General features: G+C 40.2%; 1 protein-coding gene across 1 annotated transcript in view; it reads left to right on the forward strand.

The window, feature by feature from the left end:
• Positions 1 to 24,613, forward strand: part of SLC43A1 (solute carrier family 43 member 1) — a 100,680-nt gene extending 76,067 nt beyond the window's left edge. The window contains exons 7-15 of the mRNA XM_063434827.1: positions 5,345 to 5,478; positions 5,971 to 6,131; positions 6,280 to 6,429; positions 6,903 to 6,938; positions 9,492 to 9,597; positions 11,079 to 11,187; positions 14,672 to 14,745; positions 16,722 to 16,845; positions 23,886 to 24,613. Coding sequence (XP_063290897.1) covers positions 5,345 to 5,478; positions 5,971 to 6,131; positions 6,280 to 6,429; positions 6,903 to 6,938; positions 9,492 to 9,597; positions 11,079 to 11,187; positions 14,672 to 14,745; positions 16,722 to 16,845; positions 23,886 to 24,068 — 1,077 coding nt within the window. The 3' untranslated portion in view covers positions 24,069 to 24,613. The remainder of the gene's footprint in view (positions 1 to 5,344; positions 5,479 to 5,970; positions 6,132 to 6,279; positions 6,430 to 6,902; positions 6,939 to 9,491; positions 9,598 to 11,078; positions 11,188 to 14,671; positions 14,746 to 16,721; positions 16,846 to 23,885) is intronic.
• Positions 24,614 to 25,156: the final 543 nt, after the last annotated feature.

Here is a 25,156-nt window from a genome sequence, read left to right on the forward strand (position 1 = left end):
GCCCCTGTCCCTTTTCCTCAGCCCCTGTCCCTTTTCCTCAGCCCCTCTCCCTTTTCCTCAGCCCCTCTCCCCCTTCCTCAGCCCCTGTCCCCCTTCCTCAGCCCCTGTCCCCCTTCCTCAGCCCCTGCCCCCCTTCCTCAGCCCCTGTCCCCCTTCCTCAGCCCCTGTCCCCCTTCCTCAGCCCCTGTCCCCCTTCCTCAGCCCCTTTCCCTCTTCTCAGACCCTGCCCCCCTCCTCAGCCCCTGCCCCCTTCGTCAGCCCCTGTCCCCCTCCTCAGCCCCTCAGTTCCTGTCCCTTTCCTCAGCCCCTCAGTTCCTGTCCCTTTCCTCAGCCCCTCAGTTCCTGTCCCTTTCCTCAGCCCCTCAGCCCATGTCCCCTTCCTCAGCCCATGCCCCCACCCCTCCTAAGCTCCTGTCCCTCTGCCTCAGCTCCTGTCCCCCTCCTCAGCCCCGTGCCCTTACTCAGCCCCTGCATACAAGCGTATCATTTTTTTGTGGTGTGAGGGGGGGGCAGGGGGAAGGGGGCGGGGAGTGGGTCTTGGGTGGGTTCCTGCACTTTTTTTACCCAGGACTTGACCCCTGAATATACTACACTATATTCTGTTTTCTATCTTCATATTTTCGTATTGACTCACCACCATACAAGTTTGAGGACGCCCAGAAAGTGCTGCTTCCCTGTACCCTTTCCTGACCTATACCTAGTTATTACCAGAGAGAAGAGACTTTGGTTTGGGAAGTACCAGCTGCCATACATGGCTCTAACAAGCGCTAGAAATCTCACCATTGCACTTATAGTTAAAGACTACCTAAATAATGTCAGACAATTACAGCAAAGAACGGCAAAAAAACATCCACTCAACTCACAATAAAAGATCTACCCCTATAAAGCTGAATCAAGCAGATGGCACTATAGAGAAATATATATTACATCATATTAAAACAATCTCAAAACAAATAACGTGCAACTAAAAATAAGAATAAACATGCATGAGTCCATGTAATTACTGTTCAGTTCATCTACTGTAGTGGAAACATTGTAGCCATAAGAATAAAACTGTAACATTAAAGGATCACTATAGTGTCAGGAAAACAAAACAGTTTTCCTGACACTATAGTGCCCTGAGGGTGCACCCACCCTCAGGGTCCCCCTCCCGTTTCTCTGAATGTTTGCATCTGAAGGGTTAAAACCTAAGGGACCTGGCACCCAGACCACTTCATTGAGCTGAAGTGGCCTGTGTGACTATAGTGTCCCTTTAACTCCTTAAGGACCAAAATTCTGGAATAAAAGGGAATCATGACATGCCCCTTAAGGGGTTAAAGAAGTAAAAATGATAGTAGTAAAACAAGTTCTCTTCATAGCAGAGTTTGAGATAGTAGCATAAAAGGAACAGTACTATCTGTCACATTTATCCTTCTGTTTCCCTTCCTACTCGTGGTTTGATGCCAGAAGCCAGACTGGCCACACTCTTCCTCCTCCCTCCACCCTGTCCTCAATGTGCCCCCAGTAAACTGTGCTCACTGAGCAGTAAGACGAATCTGTGTTGCAATTGCTTTTCCAGATGAAAAGAAAATATAATTTAAACCCTTTACATGCAATGTCAGAATTCGCAATATAAATATATGACAAACCACAGCACCAGTAGATAAACTGTAAATCAGATTTATTCTACTCTCACTTTCTCTCTTGCTAGTGTGAGGATGTGAATTTCATAACTTTCCCTGATTAGCCAGTTAACAACGTTAAGACATTTTATTACATCCTAGCTATACTACACTTTAAAGCCTTTGGGGCATAATGACATGTCCTGCAGATTTGGTGTGAGCAATGTTAAATATTTGCTCACAACACAGAGCCCCAGGCTCCTTCTATCTGCTGGGACCATATTTAGTGGATCCAGACTTTCTAATGAGCTGTTTGCAGCACTCAAAGACTGCCAGAGCTGCAAATAACTCTTTAAATAGCCATTCGAATGCCTACGTAGCGATTACGTTGTGAGCATGGTTAAATCCCCGTTCACACCACTAAACACAGATATTATATAATGGATAATAGATACCTGGGACTCCAGTTAGTAAGCCTTGGTAATTTTTTAGTGGCCACAGACTGACCAATGAGCTCTGCGCAGCACCGGAAGTCAGAGCTGTACAGAGCACTTCAAACGCATTTATAAATCTATGGCTGAGTGATTGCGCTCAGCTGAGGTTTTTATGGGCTCCAGGCTGCTCAGTGAGACCCTACATTGTCTGAATAGACCATAGCAGGGTCTCCCAGCCTGTCCCCAGCCGACTGTGACTGGTGCTGGTCTTTACAGCTGCCCCACATCGATCTCAGTATCATTGGCTGACAACCAGGCTTCATTGATAATTACACTAAGTGTAATTTTGACAAATGGCCAGTAGATGGTGGTCATAGACCACTATATACTGTGTTAAAGGGACACTGTAGGCACCCTGACCACTTCAGCTATTTGAAGTGGTTTGGGTGGTGTGTCCCTTTTGCACTCTAAGTCTGCCCAAATTGTCTGTCTGCTAGACAGCCACTAGAGGGCTTACTGAATTGAAACAGACCTTTGGTCTGGTATATGATGCTGGACGTCCTCACGCTCTGCATGATGACTTCCAGCATCAGATTTTTCCCCATAGGTAAGCATTGATGCAATGCTTTCCTATGGGGAGGTCTAAATATTATTATTATTATTAATTATTTATATAGCGCCAGCAAAGTTCCGTAGCACTGTACAATGGATGGACTAACAGACACGTAATTGTAACCAGACAAATGGACGCACAGGAACAGAGTAGTTGAGGGCCCATGCTAGAGGGAGTGGGGTATAGTTACACAAAGGGTATAAGTAGGGGTAATAAAATAGACGGAAGCGGCAAGATTTGGCAACTGACTGGACATGAGGGGTGAAGGAGAGGTCTGAGTCAAAGAGAACACCTAGGCAGCAAGCCTGCGTGGTAGAGGTGACGGTGCCGCCGTAGACTTGGAGAGAGACAGACACGGGAGAAGCAACACTTGAGGGAGGAAACAAGTTGAGTTTAAGGAAGTGAGCAGCCATCCAATTGGTAATCGCAGAGAGGCAGTCAGAGACACGAGTCAAGATGGGCGGAGAGAGATCAGGAGAGGACAGGTAGATTTGCGTGTCATCTGCATATAAATAATAATGGGAGCCAAAGGAGCGGATGAATTTACCAAGGGAAGCAGTATAGGTGGAGAACAGTAGGGGATTAAGGACTGAACCTTGGGGGACACCAACAGAGAGGGGTTGGGGAAAAGAGGCAGAGCTAGATAAAGAAACACTAAAAAAGTGCTGGGAGAGGTAGGAGGAGCACCAGGAGAGAGCAGTATCACGTAGACCGAGATCAACAGTGTCAAAGGCAGCAGAAAGATCAAGGAGAATTAGGATATAGTAATGGCCGTGAGATTTAGCAGCAATTAAATCATTGGATACTTTGGTCACAGCTGTTTCAACAGAGTGACAAGCGCAGAATCCAGACTGGAGCTGGTCAAGCAGAGAGTTAGATTCGAGGAAGTCTGTCAATCTCGCATACACAACTCTCTCAAGAATCTTGGAGGCAGTAGCAATATAGGGCAGTAGTTGGATGAGGAGTTGGGGTTGGGGTTGGGCTTTTTCAGAATTGACGTTATGGTTGCATGCTTGAAGAGTGAAAAAAATGTGCCGGAGGAAAGAGAGAGATTGAAAACTTTAGTGAGAGGAAGAGCAAGAGAGGGACACAGAGTGTGGAAGAGATATGAGGGAATAGGATCGAGGAAACAGGTGGTGGAGGGGGAGGACCGGAGCAGAGCGGAAACCTCTTCTGTTGTAGTTGGTGCAAATGAACATAGAACAGTGGAGTGAGTGGGGTTGGGTGATGTATTGGAAGATGTATACGAAGGGGAGGGAGAGAGATTAGAGATCTCTTCCCTGATTGTAGAAATCTTCTCAGTGAAGTGAGTTGCAAAGTTTGAGGCGGACAGGGTGGTAGGAGGAGGGGGGAGCAACAAGGCGAAGGAGAGCATTAAAAGTGTGAAATGGGCATTTGGGTTGATGGGACAGTGTGCTTATGAGGGTGTTAAAGTAATTTACTTTTGCAGAGGAAAGAGCCAGAGTGTAGGAGCGCAGCATAAATTTATAGTGGATGAAGTCAGGTGCAGAGTGAGACTTTCTCCAACAGCGTTCAGCAGTTCTGGAACATTTTTGGAGATATCGGGTCAGCTTGGTGCCGGGGTTGTAATTGGGAATGCCTGCTGCATTTAAATGTAGGAGGTGCCATGATGTCTAGTTGAGAGGAGAGAGTGGAGTTGTAGAGTGAGGTTGCAGAGTTAGGGCAAGTGAGATTTGAGTTGGGTAAAAGGAGAGTTTGGAGTTTGGTGGAGAAATACTGGAGATCAAGGCTGTGGAGGTTTCTGCGAGATTGGAGAGTTGAGGGTGGTGAGATTTGGGTATGGGATATGCCGATGTCAAAGTTCAGCAGCTGGTGGTAAGATAAGGAATTGGCGCACATGCGCATTAGATCTTCCCCGCCGGCTGACGTCAGAATTGATATTAGCACTGGATTACCGTAGGATTAGTTTTGGGGCTGGTGGTAGGGTTAGAATTATGTTAGAATTAGTTTCAGATTTAGGGGTAAGTGTAGGCGCCTGTTAGGGTTAGGCTCTTCATGCAAATTGGGTATGGTAAGGGATAGTGTAAGGTTAATGGTTAGATTTGGATAGACATGGTTAGCATTATTGTAAGCATTGGTTAAGGGATATGGTTGGTATAGTGTTAGTTTTTTAATTAATTGCACTGGATGTGTTAAAATTATTATAAACACAAATGTGTAGAAACAAAATCAAAGTTTTGTTTTAGTGCAGAATGTTGATAATTGCCTCCATCCTTAATAGGTCATAGAGATGTAGACACAGTTGGCCTAATGATTACACAAAATAAAATACCTAGTGCTAAATACATAAACAACTTGAATCCCAAGGTAATGCTCACAGACTTATAACAACCCTTACTTCTTTATTCTACAAATAGGTCTATAATATTTGCTTTCCCTTATTGGTTTATATATAAAATGCTTACTGATTTAACCCCTTAAGGACACATGACATGTGTGACATGTCATGATTCCCTGTTATTCCCGAAGTTTGGTCCTTAAGGGTTTAAAAAAAAAAAAAAACACATTTGTGTATCATGTACAGCCTGCAGTCTATATTAATTATCAGCCAATTATCAGCCAAGGTGTTTTCTCCATCTAAAGTATATATTACATTTATACTGCCGTCCCACTTATGCTTGAAACTGTACCATCAATGTTACATTAAACTTTAAACCTTTTGTTTGTTTCTGCAGTTGATATATGAAGCAGGTGTCTCATTTGTGGGAATTATGTTAGGCTGGTCTGCTTTAGCCTGTCTTATTTTTCTCAACTGTCTTATCAACTGGCCCAAAGAATCCATCCCATCACCTGAAGAGACTGCCTATAAGTGAGTAACCTATTGCAGAAGAATTGTTACTATTTTTTAATAAAATAACACAAGTACCCATCTAAATTGAAGCATCTAAAATAAGAGAAGATAATTCTAAAATGACCTAAAATGGGACCTTAGGTGGTAACTCTTAAAATAGATAATAGATAATAAACCAGATTATTATATATATATAATATATATTATTTTAAAGCTTTGGAATATTATCTCATCAAATTAACAATATATAGATTTTTACATGACTTGAAATAAAGCATATATTTTGATATTCTGATTTACTTTACTGATCCTTAGTGATATAATTTAGTATAGTTCATGGTTGTTAATTCATCTTTCAAAATGCACAGCTGTAAGCTGTGAGCTGTAGCTTTACGCCAAAAAATTTCTGAACATGAGCGAAAATACCAAACTCCCAAACTTTATATAAATGTAGTTGTTTCAAAAGTATTCCCTGCTTCCAACATAAACGTATTTATCTGTATCTCACAGGAAGAAGGTCACCGTGCATACTACCGCTTTAGACCACAAAGTCACAGGAGACCAGGCGTACACCCATGTCACCTCTGTTGGTCAAAGGTTAAGTCGGATAGGACAATCTGAACAAGAGCACTTATCCAGTGAAGATCTGACTAAGTCAGAGAAAAGCAACGGTGAGGACAATATTCCCCAATGTGCATTCAAGTGATTAAGGACATCTATTACTTATATGATCTGAACACCTGCATTACCTGTGAGATGTTCCCTTTACTATTTTACTTATGAAACAGGGTTTAATAATCTCTCTTCTTTATTTCACAGCTCCTTCACCTACTTTCCTGCAAAGTGTACGCTCCCCGATCTTTTTGTTCTCTCTGATTACCATGATGATGACCCAACTCCGCATTATTTTCTTCATGGCATCTATGAATAAGATGCTTGAGTACTTGGTGACAGAGCATCAAGACAATTGTAAGTGGGGTTTATTTGGAGGAGAGAAATTTTTGTTTATTTTGCTGCAAAAGCACATCGGATTGTTTTAACTTCCTAAAAATTAGAACCTGCTCATTTTTCATTATATTTTGTGAGTGTTACTGACATGTTAAATGCATGATCTGTGTAGTCAATGCAATGCAATCTGCTCTAGTGGTTAAGATGCCAGGAATGCCCTGGCAACCCCCTCATGTAAGTACTTCAAACATTTAGTAATGGTTTGACATCTTACCTGGGGTCTGCCAAGCACCATTCTGTGAGCTATGTCATCCATATGCCCTCTATGCATTGGCATAGTCTAAGTGTGTCAAGTCATTCGGGCACTACATAATTGAAGAACTGATTAAGAAATGTACTAGGTCTGCAGATTTTGAGGAAATGCAGACATCTGCAAACTGTGCTCAGTAGTCATAATGAACATTAATATTGTGGGGTTTTTTTCTACTTTACAGCTGATAAAGACATAAGGGTAGAAATAACTTCTACAGGTAAGAGAACTATATTAATCATTTAGTATTGTATTCTTGTAATGTTACTCAAAAGCATAAAGTTTAAATTCTTCATTCCCAATTAATGCATTTAATTGTTTTTGGTTTTGAAAATAAAAGCGGCTCATTAAGTGCTATTGGGACTACGACTGTGTGCATACTTTTGATAAGGAAATCTTTCTGGCATGAGGGACGTGTCCAAGGAGGCAGGCTTATGGTGCAGAATTCGGGTTTATTAGTTCTTGTGTGGAGTTACTATAAAGGTTTGAGCATGTAAAAAATACAGTATATAAACGGGGCCAAAATCCATCAAAGGCATTAACCTTGGTGCTTTGAGTGTTCCTTTAAGTGCCAAATATATAGGGATATATGATAAAAATTTGTGACAGTTTTCCACAGCATGTGTTTACTATGAGGAAGAGGTACCATAACCATCTTACTCCATCTGAACTATTATCACTCCAAGTCTGTCTGGATTTGAATGTGGGATTTCCCTTCATACATCTTGCTCCTAGACTCAAATCAGCTTTTTATCCTGTCTTTTATCTGTTAGAGTCCAGATCTCTTTATTCTCCAACCAACCCCTAATTATTATATGTAGCCACATCATCTGGCAACCCAAGGAACAAACTTACGCAATATGAACTAACTAGGAGTAACCTCACCTCAGCATGAAAAGGTTAACACAGGTCAACAGTGGGATTAATATTATACACAAAGGTTTTGTACCTGCAATTAACATGCTCAGATTTTTATCCAGAATTAAAATGTTAATAGATTGTTTAAGAACTGTTTAGTTGGTGTGCCCATAACTGTAATCATACAGACTTATTTTCCCACATAGCTAGTCATGTATGGGTTAACTCACCTATAGAACTCTGGTGATTTACCATTTGTGAAACTTTATTTTATGTCCTTTTCTGTTTTAGTATACTCTGCATGACTCTAAATGACCCATAAAAAGTTATTATGTATTGTGTGTGGTATGGTTCACTGAGGGTTAATGTTATGTTTATTCATTGTAATATCCGATTTGTTGAAGCAGATATAGCCCTTGTTCCGTGCACCTTCTACGGATATCCAGCTGTCTGCATTCCCTTTCCTCCTTAACACTCATAAACATAAAAAAATCTAGAGCTCCCCTAGAGACTTGTTTGGCAAGCCTCCTAGAAGCTTCCATTAGGCCAGTAAGCATATAAGCCAAGGACCTATGTCCAGAACATACTGCTTTGCCTGATAGGGCTTGGAACAAGAGGAATACCCCCCTCCCAAACTGTCTAGGATCCAATCCATCCAGAATTTAAAAAAACAAAGCAACAAAAACAGTCAATATTTAGTAACTGTTTTAGTTGTAAGAACTAAAATGAGGCCTTTGTCACTTGCTATGTTTTTGTGAACAAGTCCTCTCGATCACCATCCACAATAGCAACTTTCTGTCCCTATCTCAATCAATACTCTACATTTCTAGGCGTCAGTAAAATAACCTACTAAAATTTACCTCCATGTTCCCTTCCCCGGTCAACTATTTACACTTTAACAACATACACTTTCACATCTTCTTCCATAATAACTGCATCAGAAAATGATTCCCATTTTTCAAACAAAATCCCCAAAGTTAGAGGATCTCTCTCTACCTGTTTTTTTTTTATATACCTTCCCTCTCTCTCTCCTCCTTGAAAAACATATTTGAGAATGATTTTGGCCATCATAGAGAAACCCCATGCTACCAGCTCCCTGCAAACCAGATCTGCAAATTTCTCTTGTCCCCTTACTATATTCATTTGAATGTATTTATCCTCAGTTTTTAGTTAATGACTGTATTCTTGCTGCTATACCAAATCCTTTAAAATGGATTGTTCTTGTTCTGTCTAGTGGTTTCTGGTCTTGCTACCTTCTCCTCTAATTGCTTGCACTTTGTTCTGGCTGTCCTGTCTGTCCGTGAAACAGAACCAGGACGTAACAGGAACAGAAAAGTTGGTGCCTGGCTTGGGATCCAAACAGTGTCTTGAGATGCTGTTTGTTCCTTCTCAATACCAGGAGCCACATCTTCAATGCTTCTAGCCAAACTTTCAGCGGAATTATTATGTACAAGTAGCAGCAGTTTTCCCCATATCCAGCTGACATTATACACAGCTTAGTGAAGTGAAACATATACTGATTAATTGGAGGGATCACATGGTTTATGTACATGATAATGTTTACACAATGAGAAGGGCACAGAAAATGCAGTCTCCTCTCAGGTTCATTTTCAGGCTGTGAGCTTATTTGAACCAATCTGAACACATTCTCTTAAAACAATGGCATAAAGACTTGATGGAAGGTCATTGGGACAGGAGGGTGGCGGGGGATGTACACACAACTGAATTTTTCCAACTATAAGCATAACTACAAAACACTTTCCGTATAGCACCTGGAGCAATTACGAATACTATGTTCAAAGTAGCCATATTTTGACATTCGATAACTGGGTAGAAATATAAACATGTCCTGTCAAGGTATTTCATAATGTGATTGCTTTATGAATACTAATACTGATAATGCTTTATTTTGCAGTTGGACTATACTCTTCAGTTTTTGGAGTGATGCAGCTCCTGTGCCTTTTCACCTGCCCTTTCATTGGCTTTGTAATGGACTGGAAGATGAAAGAAGGTGATGAAAGGTAAGAGTGAAAAGTGTTGTGGATCCAAATAATGATCTTTGTTATATTCAGAGGAAGCCCAAATTGTTGTTACAAGTGCACTTGGAGAAGCGAGAATTAGACACCAGACACCTGTTGGTATTCAAAATAAGCCTCTCTGACGTTTTATTCATCAGCTGGGTTTTATACATTAAAAAGTATTTGGTTCACAAGATAGATCGAAGTCCTTTGTGACCAAAGGAAGCATGGCCTTTCTGCCCAAAACCAGTTCCACAGAGTCTTCTATCCTGGAGATAATTGAGAAGTAATCCAATTATCTCCAAGGACAGAGGCAAAACTCCATCAAGCACATGGCAGTAAAAAGACGGTAAAATACAATAAAATACACAAGGTTACATTTATTACATAAAATACAGACATGCAACATATCCCGAGAAAGCTTAGGTCTGAGCACACATTATTACTGAATGGCGCTCAGACTACACACATACAGTTCAATTGCCATGGAGCCACAGTCTTTCCCATAGTCTTTCATTATATGAATGGGCTCCATGGCATAGCTATCTGGGGTATCGCTGCTCAAACAGGGCAAGCACCGAATGACCCGGCTTTCATGTCTTTGCAGAGGAAAAAAATCAAGTGTTTCAACATGGGGCCATAGTCTAAAGGCAGCAGGTGGGCAACCAGGCTCCTCTAATGCACAGTGGCGAGATTGGTCTTGTCACAGTGACAATAAACATTTTTATCTCCTGCTCTGTAAACTGAACTTTAATCACACTCATGCGGGGTCTAGGAGGCTATTAACAAAGCAGGAGATAAAAAAAAGAAAATAACATAAACAGACTGTGCAATACAGGAACCTAAAATGTCTAGGTTATTTTTCTGGAAGTCTTAAGGAAGACTGTGCAAGTCACGTGCAGAAGAATTGAGCTTTACACCTAAACTGCTTCATTAAGCTATAGTTGGTTTGGTGCCTATAGTGTCTGTTTAATTTAAACCCATTTGCTTATCAAAAAGATGGGCAATTTCTATAGCTAAGCACACACATTTGGCTGGATTATCAAACAAATTGAAATGCTTCCACAATTTGTGTGGGAGTTGCATGTGTTACCTATTGGTTCCCCTATTTTAATATAGGGACTAAAATCCTGATGTAAATGTTATTTATACCACAAATACTGACTATTTGAACATAGAGTAAAATGTGAGCTCATTTACTGTTATACATTATTATGTTATATATTTTCATGTTCAACATTTTCTAGTCTCATACTATTTTTTGTTTCAATTACAAAGTTACATTGTTTATATCCCATTTTTTCTTTGATATTCTTCATTTTTTCCATTGCTTATCCCTCTTTTTTTTTTTTTTTTTTTAAAAAGCACAACATACTGTCCCATTGTACGCTTCGCTCTTGACCCACACCTAATTTTCACGGCTAATAGGAAAAGTCTAAACTGCTTATGTAGCATAATATTTGTATTTTTAATTTTTTTTTAAGGTCTAAAACCATTCAGAAACTCACCAATGCAACCCGGGCTTTCATTTTTACCAACATTTTGCTTATTGGATTTGGAATTACCTGTCTAATTTATAACCTACAAGTGCAGGTATTATTCATTTGCAATATTATTCTAGATGTTTTGTTCACCAGGAATGAGTGAGATAATCATTTATTTTTATTCTGAAACCATTTCTTTTTAAGTATTGGATCATGCTCGTACCTAAATAATGCCTTCATACCTTAGCCTTCATTTACAATAAGGAGTCATCAACTACAACACCGAGATGCCAATGATTTATATTTGCATGATTATTGAGGCTATTTATGAAACTATATGATACACAATGGTGAATAATAGCCCTTTGGGGTTATAGAGTAATCTTATGGTGGCACAAGTTCTGATCTGCCTCAGATAAGTGGGAGTTGCACTCTTAGGGTTTGTTTCTAATCTTGCTACTTTATACCTGCCAGCTACTAATCGCTAAAGTGCCTGTCACTACTGTTAGTGAGTAGCTGTTGTTTACCGACTGCAAAATTGAACCACTATTTGCCAGGCAAGGGAGTTATTGCTGATTATAGTGCGGTGTAAGTGTCAGAGACCTACACCTATAAGTGGAGCGCTCAAACACATATACAGCTTACCAAACGTTATTCCGTTCAATGATGCAGTGTAAAGTACATGTCAAAAAAATAGAAAAAGATACAATATAGTGCAGATGGTATATAAAGTGGCAGTGCAATAATCATAGTAATATCGTAGTGAACTTGTACACTCACATTTCAAGGAGCCTGTATATAGAAACACTGGCTCCGTATTGAGGCTTGTGTGCTTGTTATGGTAGCACCACCCTTCTACTTCGGCTTGGAGTAATTCTCAAAGACATAAAAGAGAATGGACCAATGTGTAGATTTTGGCAATGGAAGAACACAGATATGTGTTAATAAATGTGGTGCTCACCTGGTCCTGAGCCTATGAGTCCCGGCTCTAGGTATATCGGTTTAATGCCAATTCAAATGGGGATGGCACTACCCCTATGAAGATTCCTTGGAGGCTCCAAAAAAGGACTTGGATAGGATAAAAACAGTAACAAATGTATTGATATATAATAAATAAAATAAATGTGTCTATAAAAAGTCCTCAATAAAAGTCCTTTAAAAATGGCCAATACGCGTTTCACTCTCAAAATAGAGCTTCTTCAGTCAGCTGGGAGTTATTGCTGCTGCAAATTAAAACTGTCTCTAAGTCATGGCTAGCAACTTCAATTATTATCTATGGGAGCTTGTAACTGCTGCTTAGAAAATTGGGCAGATTAGATGGCCCGAATTGTTCTTATCTACCATTCTATGTTAGCATCTTGATTCTGGTTTGGTTTACAACCCTATCGCTACTATTTAACAGATGCTGCTAATATGCCTGTTGCATGGAAGTTAAAAAATGCTAATTTCCCATACAAATAAAAATACATGTTAAAGGAGCACTAAAATCAACCAATCCACTTTATCTCAATGAAGTGGTCTGGGTGCAGTGGTCCTTTAGTTTGAACCCTAGAACTGCAGGTTTGTTATATACACCTCTGGTGGTTGTCTTCAAGACAACCTCGAGAGATCCCTTTACTGCAAGAACCAAGTAAAACGTAGTCAAGTGAGGTTGAAGCATTGGATGTGCATGTCATTCACCACTCACGTATATCAGGTCCCCTCTATGAGAAGCATTGGATTGGACCAGTGATGTAGGAAGTGACTCCTCTTCGATGACATCGCGGGAAGTGGAGTTGTCAGGAAAAACGTAAAAAGCTTTTAAAAAATATTTCATAGCAAACTGGGTGGACGCTGAAAATTACAAGGGACACTGACACTACAGCGTTATGAATACAGGTTTGTGTTCCTAAATCTATACAGGGTTATTAACTAAAGTGAGAATTCAGAGTGAATTCAAAATGATATTTTTAAATTTAAGGACAGAGCAACGAAACTGAAAATATGCCGACATAGAATTATTCCAGTTCAGCTATTTTCACCTTAAATTTGACATTCACTTTGAATTCAGTATGCATTCTCACTTTAGTGAGTACACTGATAGTGTTCCTTTAACTTTATGGCATTACAATGAAACCATAAAACATATATCAAAGCATATGAAGCCATGCCAAACAGCAGTAAAATGTAATAAAAGGCTAAACACATAAATCATTAAATTATTCTTTATGTAAGTAAAGAGCATGTGCCATTTAAATTAACAAATAATATCAAAGAAATGAACCTCACAAGTTAATAGATATGTATCTGGAATACCATACGGTTTCATACATTATATACACTTTCACTATCTCCTGCTAAAGTCAATCACGGGGTGAAGTATGCATGCTCAGGGTGAGCAAGAAAGGTGTGGATACCATGATCACAACTTGTACAGCGTGTGTCTCTGTGCATTACCATTGAGTGGATAATCTACATATCTTGACAAGCAGATTGTATTGCTGGTAACCTGATAAAAAAGACAGAGAACAAAAAGTTCAATATCTCTGGATGTACACCTGTGCAGACAACCCCGGGTAACCCGAGGAAGTGATGCCAAGTGTCTACTCAGAGACTAGTGTACCAATTTGAGACTCCAGATGTCTCAAGAAGGGGCATAACCCCAAATATACAAAATCAAACAACAAAAAGAATAAATGTGGTCAGATTCAAGAAATCAATTGAAACTAACCGCATCTCTGGAAATTACTATAGCGGTAGTGTCTAAAATTGCAATGCTGGCTGTAGGTAACAGTTGTTACTGTGAACCACTAAGGGTATCACTATAGACCCATGAACAGAAAAAATGCTGTTAAGTATCAAAATGAAGTATATACATAAAAATGTTGCTAAATGCAAAGGTAAAAAATACTTAACAGCATTTTTTCTGTTCATGGGTCTATAGTGATACCCTTAGTGGTTCACAGTAACAACTGTTACCTACTGCCAGCATTGCAATTTTAGACACTACCGCTATAGTAATTTCCAGAGATGCGGTTAGTTTCAATTGATTTCTTGAATCTGACCACATTTATTCTTTTTGTTGTTTGGTAACCTGATAACAAATAGTAAAAAGATTGAAAAACAGTAATTAATGACTTCTTCTAGCTAAAGGCTGTAAATGGGGATAGTTTATGGCAGCTATTTGCTGACAAAGACTTTGTTCTAATATTTTTGGGTAAGCTTTTCAAATTATTTAATATTTTGAAAAATATCTGAATATTGTGATTTTTTTTATACATTGCTATATATTTTAGATATATATTTTTAAAATCATAATATTAAAAAAAAAAAAATCATTTGAAACCTATATCCGATAACATTAATTTAAGGCTAAGTTTGGAAACGAGCTCCTAGGTGCAAAATAATGCTTGGATGGTGTCATCCACCACGGAATGTGGGGTTTGAAAACATAACCTACAGATTGAAATGAAATGAAAAAAAAGGACACACTCTTCAGCCGTAAAGCACTCTACCCTTATGCATTTTAAATGTTCCTTTAATCTCCAACATGTGTATTGCCATAATCTCACCACAAACAGTTTATTTTATTGTTTATATTGTGTCTTTTTCAGTTTATTTCATTTGTTCTTCATACAATGGTCAGAGGTTTTATCCACTCAGCCTGTGGAGGATTATATGCTGCTGTGTAAGTATGCACTGTCATAGATGCTTGACATAGCACTGTCAAGATGTGCATGCATGTGATGATGTTTAATAGTCCTTGTGATCTCTGCATATCTACTACCGTGCTTGTACGACACACATAGTAATTGTTAGCTCTATAGCAATTATCTTAAGTGACTTTGACTATGGCCAGCTGCATGTTTGGAGGAGAGAATGCAAATGCATTATATTTGCTTATGCATTATACTTGCATATATACATTATGATAACTACAGTAGATAAAGTGTGGTATTTGCGCAAATAAATAAAATGTGGTAAAAATATACAACAGTCTCTATGTAGAGGATCAAGGCGAATCAAGGATCAAGGAAAGGATGATCCTCACCTTAATGGTAGATTGACAGTCCTAGGTGCAGTCCTTCAGGGAACAGGAGTGGATGTGAAACCCAAAAGACATAAACGCAACACAGAAAAATCTTATAGTGTAGTATCCAAGAGAAGCGGTAAATGTAATAAGTGGACAAATGGCCACTCACTTTTATTTTTCCATTCATATGTTTACCATTACAAGATATATTGGGAGGACAACTATTGTAGAGATTATACAGAAACCTTTATATTGCAATACATCAGTTTTATTCTGAAATATTGGTGTGCACAGGCAAAACATTAGGGGGGATTCACAGTTGCTGGTGAAGCCACCTCTAGGAAATGAGTTTTTGCATGTTGGGATGCCTGAGTTTGCATCTGAGGAGTGACCACTAGAGATTTTCGTAGGTGTTCTCTGAAAATGCAGTGTTTGCAGCAAAAAACCTAAATGGATAGGCTATAGACACCAGAACAACCACATTAAGCTGTATATTCTGATGACTATGGTGTCCCTTTAAGTTTTTTGATCCTATCAACTACTTATCTGGGTTCTGGTATGTGCTAAAAATATGCACAAAGTGAGCCAGAATGGAGAGATCTGTCAATCCCGAGCGTATTGTTGACTTATGTTTGATGAATCTATCTCTCATTTTCTGCGTTGTCTCACCCACATTAAAGAGCATGTGCCATTTATGAACAAATTACCAAATCACATCAGCATTTAAAATATACACAAAAAGCCGCGTTACACGTAATGTAATCTTTCATGCTGTATTTTCTACCATTGTTCATAGATTTACAGCTCAGACAGACACAGGGAACATTTTTTTTTTTGCTGGACCTATTGTATATAGGAGGGTTTTTAACAGTAGACATATCTGTTTTCATCTTTCAAACATGCAATTTTTTTTAACGCAGCTATAGGGAGATTTAAAAGCTCAGGGCAATTGGATGATATTTTGACAGTACCTATCTAAGTACTAAATTGTGTTAATGGGGAAGTAGAAAACCTTTCCCGGTGACAATAGCCTACCCAGGGAACAACTTGCTATTTCTGAATATTTGAATATATATAGTATGTAAAGGAATGAAATGATAGAGTTTGCACTGTCAAAAACTTTATCAGTTCTTTGTCAATGATTTCCTGTTCCCATGCCTTTACCAGTATAGACTTACTTACTCTAATTTTCAACATTTCTGTAGGGTTGTGAAACAGCTTTCTATAAGTCTCATCTCCCGACTTTCCCAATACTTCTTTCACATAGTCTACCTAGATTTTTTTGGCAAATAATTGCTATGTTGCTGCCTTACAGTGCTGCTCATAAGAGTATTATGTACCTTTCAATGTAACCTTAAGGATTTTCTCCTTCACCTTTGTCTATACCAGTGGTCCTCAACCCAGTCCTCATGGACTACCAACAGCCCAGGTTTTGTCAGTATCTCCATTTGAATAAAAAAGGGAAATACATAAATCCTGGACTGTTGGTGGTCCATGAGGACTGGGTTGGGGGCCAGTGGTCTATAGAACCTTGAAAACCTTGCCAAACTATTATCCACATGCGTAGACACCTATATTGCCTATCATTTATCAGATCTGTGATTTTGACTCTTCAATTTATTGTCTTACAGGTTCCCATCAGGTCATTTTGGCACGTTAACAGGGCTGCAGTCCCTTCTTAGTGCAGTGTTTGCTTTACTGCAGGAGCCTCTTTACAGAGTAATGCTTGGACAACTTGACGGGAATCCATTCTGGGTATGAAATCTAATTATTTTAAAGTATTGCCTTAAATAGACTTTGTTAAAAGGTAACTAGAAGGTAGCAAGTAGGAACCGCACTCAATCCACAAAAGATAAGGGTAATAAACCAGACCATAGCCAGCACAATCCCAGCAAATGGAAATGTAGATAATAGATAATAGTAGCTTCAGGCACATTTATTAGAACAAAAGTAACACTGCAACATTTAAAAGAACACAAATGCAGAAAGATAAGTCCTGCGCTCACTCCCATCACTGGGTGGCTGCAAATGACTACAGTACACATCAGCCCCAATATATAGTAAAAACCAAAGAAAAAGAAGTTACCTGCGCTCTCTCCTTAATCCTTATATATTTTTAAACAAATTGAGTTTTTTTAGTTACCTCCAATGGCCATGAGAGGGTAAGCCCACCTGCCAATGTCAAGGCAGACCCCCCTAGGTGGGTCCTAACTCTAACCATTCACCTTGCTTCCTTGAGCCTCTGGCAAAAATCTCTACTGAGACAGAAAGGTGTATTTTTTATTTACACCCCTATACATTATTAACCCTTAATAGGGAATTTAAAAGAACACTATAGAGTCAGTAATACAAACATGTATTCCTGACCCTATAGTTCTAAAAGCACTATTAAAGTTTGCCGGCCCCCACTTGCCTCCCTTAAACAGGTAAGAAACTTACCTTTATTCCAGCACCGTGTCGGGCTGCCGGAGCTGACTCTGCCGCCGATCCACCTCCTTCGGTAAAAATCAACCAGGATAGAAGCAGTAAAAATCAATAGAAGAAGGGGTGGTTCTTAAACAGGAATGGGTGCGGTCTTGCCAGGAAGGGGTTGGCCATATTTAGATTAAAGGTGTCAGTGTTTAGTCATGCCTAGGGCAGCAAAAAAACAAAATACACCACTGGGGCTAGCGCCACGTGCCGGGCCGGTCAAAACTTTAGCTCAATGGCATTTCCGTTTCACCGAACGGATCTTAGTGGATTTTGTTGGATTTTCTGTATCTGAGAGAGAATTAAATTAGAGGGTTTTTCTCACGCAATTATCTTATGGTAGATCCATCAGAGAAGAGTCCCTGCTAGGACTAGGACTCTGCTACAACTTATACATATATAAATGCATATTTTTTTCACTGTTATGGCAATAATAATGCATACATACTTGGTGCAGCTTAAGGGGACACTATAGACACCCAGACCACTTTAGCTCATTGAAGTGGTCTGGGTGCAGTGCCCCTGTCAGTTTAACCATGCAATGGTAATTATTGCAGTTATTGATAAACTGCAATAATTACATTGCAGGGTTAACTCCACTTCTAGTGACCAGACACCCACTAAAGACGCTTAAAAGTTGTTAGGCGACTTTTGGTTGCCTAACTGACGCTGGATATCCTCACGCTCTGCATGAGGACATCTAGCATCAGCTTAACCCCCAATGATTCAATACTTTCCTATGGGTTAGTCCTAATGCGCTTGCGGTACTCACCATGCATGTGCATTAGGTCCCCCAACGTCAACCGATGTTGGGGAAGGAAAAGCGAAAAGCGGAGCCTGACCTAGAGCCAAATTCAGGTATGTGACAAAATAATTTTTAACCCTTTCTGCTCTGCGGGTGTGAAGAGGGGGTGAGGGGGGTACGAGCGAGTGGGCCTTTAGTTTCCCTTTCAGAAAAGTAATTCAAAATATATTAATGTATCTGTCTTGATTTGCAGAGTACCTAATGTGTCTATGAATTCAGTTGATTTTTAGTTGTTATAGGTTACAAGGAGTAAAATAAAATATCAATGCAGAGCAAGCTTAAAATTTGGTATGCTTGTCTTGTAAGCTTAGCCATCAGAGAAAACAACATTGCCACACAATAGTATACATTTACACTGATCAGCCACAACACTAAAACCACTGACAGGTGAAGTGAATAACGTTGATTATATTGTTACAATGCCACCTGTCAATTAGTGGGATAAATGAGGCACCAAGTAAACAGTCAGTTTTTGAATTTCATATGTTGGAAGCAGGAAAAATCGGCAAGTGAAAATATCTGAGTGACTTTGAGAATTGATAAATATGGTGGTAAGACTTCTGGATCAGAGCATCTCCAAAACAACATGTCATGTTGGTTTTCCCCGGTATGCAGTTGTTAGCACCTACCAAAAGTGGTGCAAGGAAGGTCAACCAATGAACCACAGTCAAGGTCATGGGTGCCCGAAACTCATTGATGCACCTGAGGAGTAAAGGCCAGCTCGTCTGGTCTGGTCATATATAAGAGCTACTGTCAGAACACACAGTGCATCATGGGTCATGGGTGCCCGAAACTCATTGATGCACGTGAGGAGTAAAGGCCAGCTCGTCTGGTCTGGTCATATATAAGAGCTACTGTCAGAACACACAGTGCATCATGGGTCATGGGTGCCCAAAACTCATTGATGCACGTGAGGAGTAAAGGCCAGCTCGTCTGGTCTGGTCATATATAAGAGCTACTGTCAGAACACACAGTGCATCGCAGTTTGCTGTATATGGGGCTGTGTAGCTGCATGTCTGAGTGCTCATGTCCATTACTGAAAGCACCTTCAATGGGCACGTGAGCATCGGAACTGGACCAAGGAGCAACAAAGAAGGTTGCCTGTTCTGATGAATCACTTTTTCTTTTAGATCCAGTGGATGACTGTGTGTGTGTGTCTTTTACCTGGGTAAGAGATGACAGCAGCATGCATTAAGGGGAAGATGGTAGGCTGGCAGAGGCAGTGTTATTTTCTGGACAATGTTCTGCTGGAAGACCTTGGGTCCTGGTATTCATGTGCATTCTACTTTACATGTACCACCTACCTAGAGATTGTTGCAGACCACATAGACCATTTCATGGCAATGGTGTTCGCTGATGGCAGTGGCCTATTTCAGCAGGATAATGCACCCTGCCATGCTGCAAAAATTGTTCAGGAATGGTTTGAGGAACATGACAAAGAGAGTTGCCTTGGCCGCCAGTTTCCACTGATCTCAATCAAATTGAGCACCTGTTTGATGTGCATCTCAATCCAATCGAGCATCTGTGGGATGTCCTGGAACAACAAATCTGATCTATAGAGGCCCCACCTCACAACTTGCAGGACTTACAGGATCTGCTGATAATGTCTTGGTGCCATATACCATAGGACACGCTCAGATGTCTTGTGGAGTCCGTGCTTTGACGCATCAGAGCTATTTTAGCAGCACGAGGGGGACCTACACAATAATAGGCAGGTGGTTTTAATGTTGTGGCTGATCAGTGTATATGAAATAAACATCACAGACTATTTACCTAAGGATATTATGACACTTTTTGTGTCAATCTTAGTTTTTGATAGTTGAATTTGATGGGTCTGTTCTGCATTTTGGGGCATTGTACCATTTAAAAGTTCAAATTACCCCATAAATGTAAAAATATAGTGTCAGGAATACATTTTTTTTTACTTAATTGTACTCAGAAACATCTCCTGCGTACAATACCCCATATGTATACCTTTGCAAAGTAATCTTAATCCCAATCTAAATCACTAAAGCAAACCCTAGTTCTAAACCAAATCCTAATCCCAAATCTAATCCCACTCATCCCAGTGTTTCCTGTTGAGTTAAAGAGCTATATGTAGTGCTAACTTTCAGTGCTACTTGGAGCTCATCAATCAATCCGGTTCCACTAAATACGGCAAAAGGTGACAGAGGGGAACAACAGGTATTGATACCTGGGACTCAATGGTGTGAGCAGGGATTTAACTCTGCTCACACCGCATTGTAGTAATGGAGATTTAAAGAATGCTGCAAACAGAGCATTGGTCAGTCTTTCCTGATTTACAGTTTACATGGGAAATCACTACAATAAAAAGGAAAATCTCCAGGCACTCATGGTGTTCAAGCCACAGGTTCAAAAGTGAAAGAGCAGCAATGTTTCTACCTGCTAAGTGGTCTTTGTCAAGCAACAATAATAATACAATCTTACTTAGCTTTTAAAGGGTTACTCACAGCCAGGGGAGGTGTGGCTATGGTAGCATAAACAAATTGATTTAATTTCTAAATGGCTGAGAACTGAGGAGTAGACTACAAAACCACTTAATTAAGCTAAAGTTGCTTTGTAGCTTAGAGTGTCCTTTTGGTTCCTCTGGTGCTTGATGATGGCCTCTTGAAATCGATGACAGTCCATGGAACATGATTATCCTGTTCCAGTCTTAGCAAGAGTGTTTAAGACTTCAGTAAGCACTGAGTGAGTTTATAAGATAACTGTGTTTGACTCCATCAATGCTGGGTTTGTCAAGGAGCTCCCGATACAATCAATGCTGGAGTTCAACACAGCACTTGGAAGAAGTTAGGAGGTATTTATAAAAGTAAATAGATTCACTTTAAAAAAAAAAAAAGTGGACTTGAAAAAGTCATAAAAGCGAGGGGCGGAGCCAAGCAGCCGACCTGAATGGCCGCACGTTAAGCGAGCTCCGCAGCGAACAAACTTTTTGGGCCCACTAACAGAACCTTAACCCAACAAAACCGGCATCAAACCGACCCGCGGACGCCCGCAAACGACATGGGCCGCAAATCCAAAAAGCCAAAGCCGGACAACCCACGGCAACACCAAAGCATTGGGGACATGTGGAAGCGAGCGCTCAGCGCCCAAGGCCCAAACATGGCCACCTACGACGGCTACAGCTCTGAAGTGTCCGATTACTTCACTACAGAGGGGGAGATGGAACATCCACTAGCGGGGAAGCCGCCCCACCAGTTCCCCCCGAAACCAGACTCCTCACCAGTGACCGTAACGGTCATGAAAGACCTCCTGGCAGAGCTCCGGTTATCTATACAGGCAGACATGGCCCAACTGCGAACGGACCTGCAGGGCCTGACGGGCCACTTGGGCACACTGGAGGCAGACTCCCAGAACACCAAGCATCACACACAATGCCTACAGCAAACGGTCCAGGACCTCAAACACCAGCACCTTACCTTTGAACAACGCATAGCAACGCTAGAAGACCAGAGCCGTGGTAAAAACATTAAAATCCGAGGTATCAGTGAGGAGATACCAGAGTCTGAGCTCCCACACACACTGCGGAGACTGATCCAGACGCTTCTGCCGCCCAAGCAGGCCAAGATGGTGCCTATAGACCACATGTTCCGCCTGCCACGAGCTGCCAAGGCCCCGCAAACAGCTCCACGGGATCTCCTGGTGCGTTTTCAAACCCACGGAGACAAGAGGGCAATAATGCAGGCCACACGTAACCACTCAACATACCCATTTGAAAGCATGCAGTTATCTTTCTACGCGGATCTATCGGGATCCACTCTGGCATGGCGGCGCACGCTCCAACCCTTTACAACCCTCCTACGCCAGCATCAGATCAGCTATCACTGGAGAGGTTCGCGCACGCTACTAATCAATCACGGGAATAAGGCCCACACCATCAGAGGCGTACATGAGGCCAATGAACTGCTGCCGACACTGGGAATCCCACCGATCCCTCATCTCCCCATGGAGTCCAGCTCCGCGCAGACACAAGGCACCACCTGGAACCCCGCAACAGTGGTACCGTTTGTACCCAGAAGAGCCGCGATAGCAACCAAAGCAGCAGCCAAAACCTGAGGCACCCCAAAAATTATCTGGCCTACCAGCCAACATACCTCAGCAACACTAATTGCTATATCTGCTGAACTTGAACACCTGTTGAACCTTTAATCGTTAATTGTTTGTTTTGTTCTAAGCATATTTCTTTGCAGCTTTTAGCTATTGAACACGTGTACACATAGCCATAGACACACTAGCCATATGGCCACCCACATATAGCTCCCTTGAGACCCCCCCCCCCCCCTCCCCAGGGTAATAGGGGCCATTTCGACGACGGTAGATGGGGACACCAGACCACTCACTAGCGCTACACACAGGGAGGATGGGAAATACTACCCCAACGTAGCTCGGCCCCAGCGTAAGAAGATACACTACAACCACCCGGCTTTAAACCCCCAGCCCTGATCACCTAAGACCATACAGACAACTGGTACCCCCATATCAGCTATGCCAGCTTAACTCTCACTTCGTTATAGTTATATTCCCAGAACATGTTATTATCATAATGTTTTTCCTAGCATATGCCACACGATCTCTAACTTGGTTGAAATTACTGCCATCTCTAGCTTGTCTCAACACATAAACAAAAAAAGTGCACCTTTTTATGCAATGTCACTGTGATAATCTTGTTACCCAATTTTTGCGTGCTGTTGTGGCACTTTCTTTATACCTGTAACCACCTTTGCACAACAAAAATAAAGAATAAAAAAAAAAAAAGAAAAAGTCATAAAAGCACAGCTCAAGTAAATCACTGCTCACTGCAAAAAACCAACTCAGGTTATAGCAGTATACACCATGCTGTAGGATTCCAACTCAGGTTATAGCAGTATACACCATGCTGTAGGATTACAGGGATTAATCATAGTAGATGTGTGCTTATTTTTTTACTTTCCGTATATGGTATATATACATATTGTATATCACTGCCATTTTTTACTACATTTTTCAATCCTTTTTACATAAACCATCAATCAGACAATATGTCAGCCAAACTTGGCATTTTTCATACAGGTCAAATTTCATGCAATAACTAAAATATATCTGTAAAACTAGTTCTGGCTATGTGATAGCTGGTTTAAAAAGTAGTTATTTTGCGTTGTATATTTTACCTTAAAATACATTTTAAAAGTGACTGGAATGGGAAAGGTTAAACTTGACAGACTTTTATTCAACATAAATTACTATGTCTCTAAAAAGTTAAGATATAATTTTGTTGTTTTCGCTTTGAAGTGAATAATTTGATGCGATTTTCTGGACAAAGTACAGCTCTCATAGCAATTACCATTTTTGAAAACTTCAAGATAGGCAGTTTATGATGGAAAATGCATTAAGACAGATATTGTAATGATGGTTGCGCAATTGTTTCTGTATGTATTATAAGTTTTATTTCACATTGTATTTTGTTTATATTAACAGTATAGCTCTTGTCAACTAAGTATTGGGTATTTTATTTATCTTGCAGGTGAATTTGACTTTGCTAATTTTTTCTTTCACTGGATTTATTCTTCCTGGATACCTACTTTTTTACCGGCGCCGCCTAATCCACCTTCAAGATGGAGAGAAACAAAATAAGGACCCTGCTGCTATTCAACTCAATGAAAAAAACCACCCCAATGGCATCACCGAAAGTGACACTACAGCTTAACTTTAAAGATGGCTCTGAGGAGAATCATGCAGTTGTATTATAGATGACATAAAGGCCTTGATTTAATACGCTTTTAAAACGATTCAATACTGTTGGAAAACTTTCCAAATTGTATCTACAGTAATTCCCATAGACTTTAATGGTGTCTTATGTAAATAAGTCATTTGGAAATGAATTCTAACAGTATTGAATAATTTGGAAAGCTTATTATATCAAGGCCAAAGTTGAGGAATATTTTAGGAGGCCACAGTATTGTAAAATATATTTATACTAAATTTATATAATGGTTACATGTTGCCAATATTTCAATGTTCGTAACTGTATGAAGCATTTAGAGAACATGCAGAACTTTGTATGTTTGAAACACGCCTGGTTACAGTTTGGTTAGATACTAATGCTGAGGAAACAAAATGTAAAACACATGGTTAATAAGTTGTTTCACTGGTCTCCTTGCATACTCAGGGATACAAAAATGTCCAATAGCTGGTGCCATAGGAGCATGATGTATATTTAACATAAAATTATCTCTTGATAACATGGTGCAAGATAGATACACATGAATAACATCCTGATGGTTCCAAGAGGAACCCAGGAAATGCTTATTTCTGAGCCTATTCTATGGCAAAGACACCAGTTTCAGTGCTGCTCTAACCAATCTAATGCATATGTTTTCTAGTCACCCTGTAATCAGGGTGATGATAAAGTTTCTACTGTTGTCAAAACAGTAGTGTATTTCCATTATGGAAAGGTACATCACCTGACACTTTTGATAGGTCACTAAATTGTTGTTGCCTTTATTTTTGTGCAGGTGATGGACATTGATCAGTAAAATGTCATATTGACATAGTAAACGATGCATAATGGGACTTTAAAATGCTTATTTATCTTGTAAACTGGCAGATGGTAAGTCAGTTAGCCCTCTTGCTAGCATAATGACCCCTAGCTAGTGAAATACTGTATCCTTTTACTAGAGAGCCATAGTTTGAGTTAGAAGTTTTGAAATCAAATTTGCTCATAAATATGAGCAATGTAAGATTGTCTCTTGGAAAGACATTATATTTGTGCCTTCCTGATGAACAAAATGCATA

The sequence above is a fragment of the Pelobates fuscus genome, chromosome 10, assembly GCF_036172605.1.
Source record: "Pelobates fuscus isolate aPelFus1 chromosome 10, aPelFus1.pri, whole genome shotgun sequence".
NCBI classification, from domain to species: Eukaryota; Metazoa; Chordata; class Amphibia; order Anura; family Pelobatidae; genus Pelobates; species Pelobates fuscus.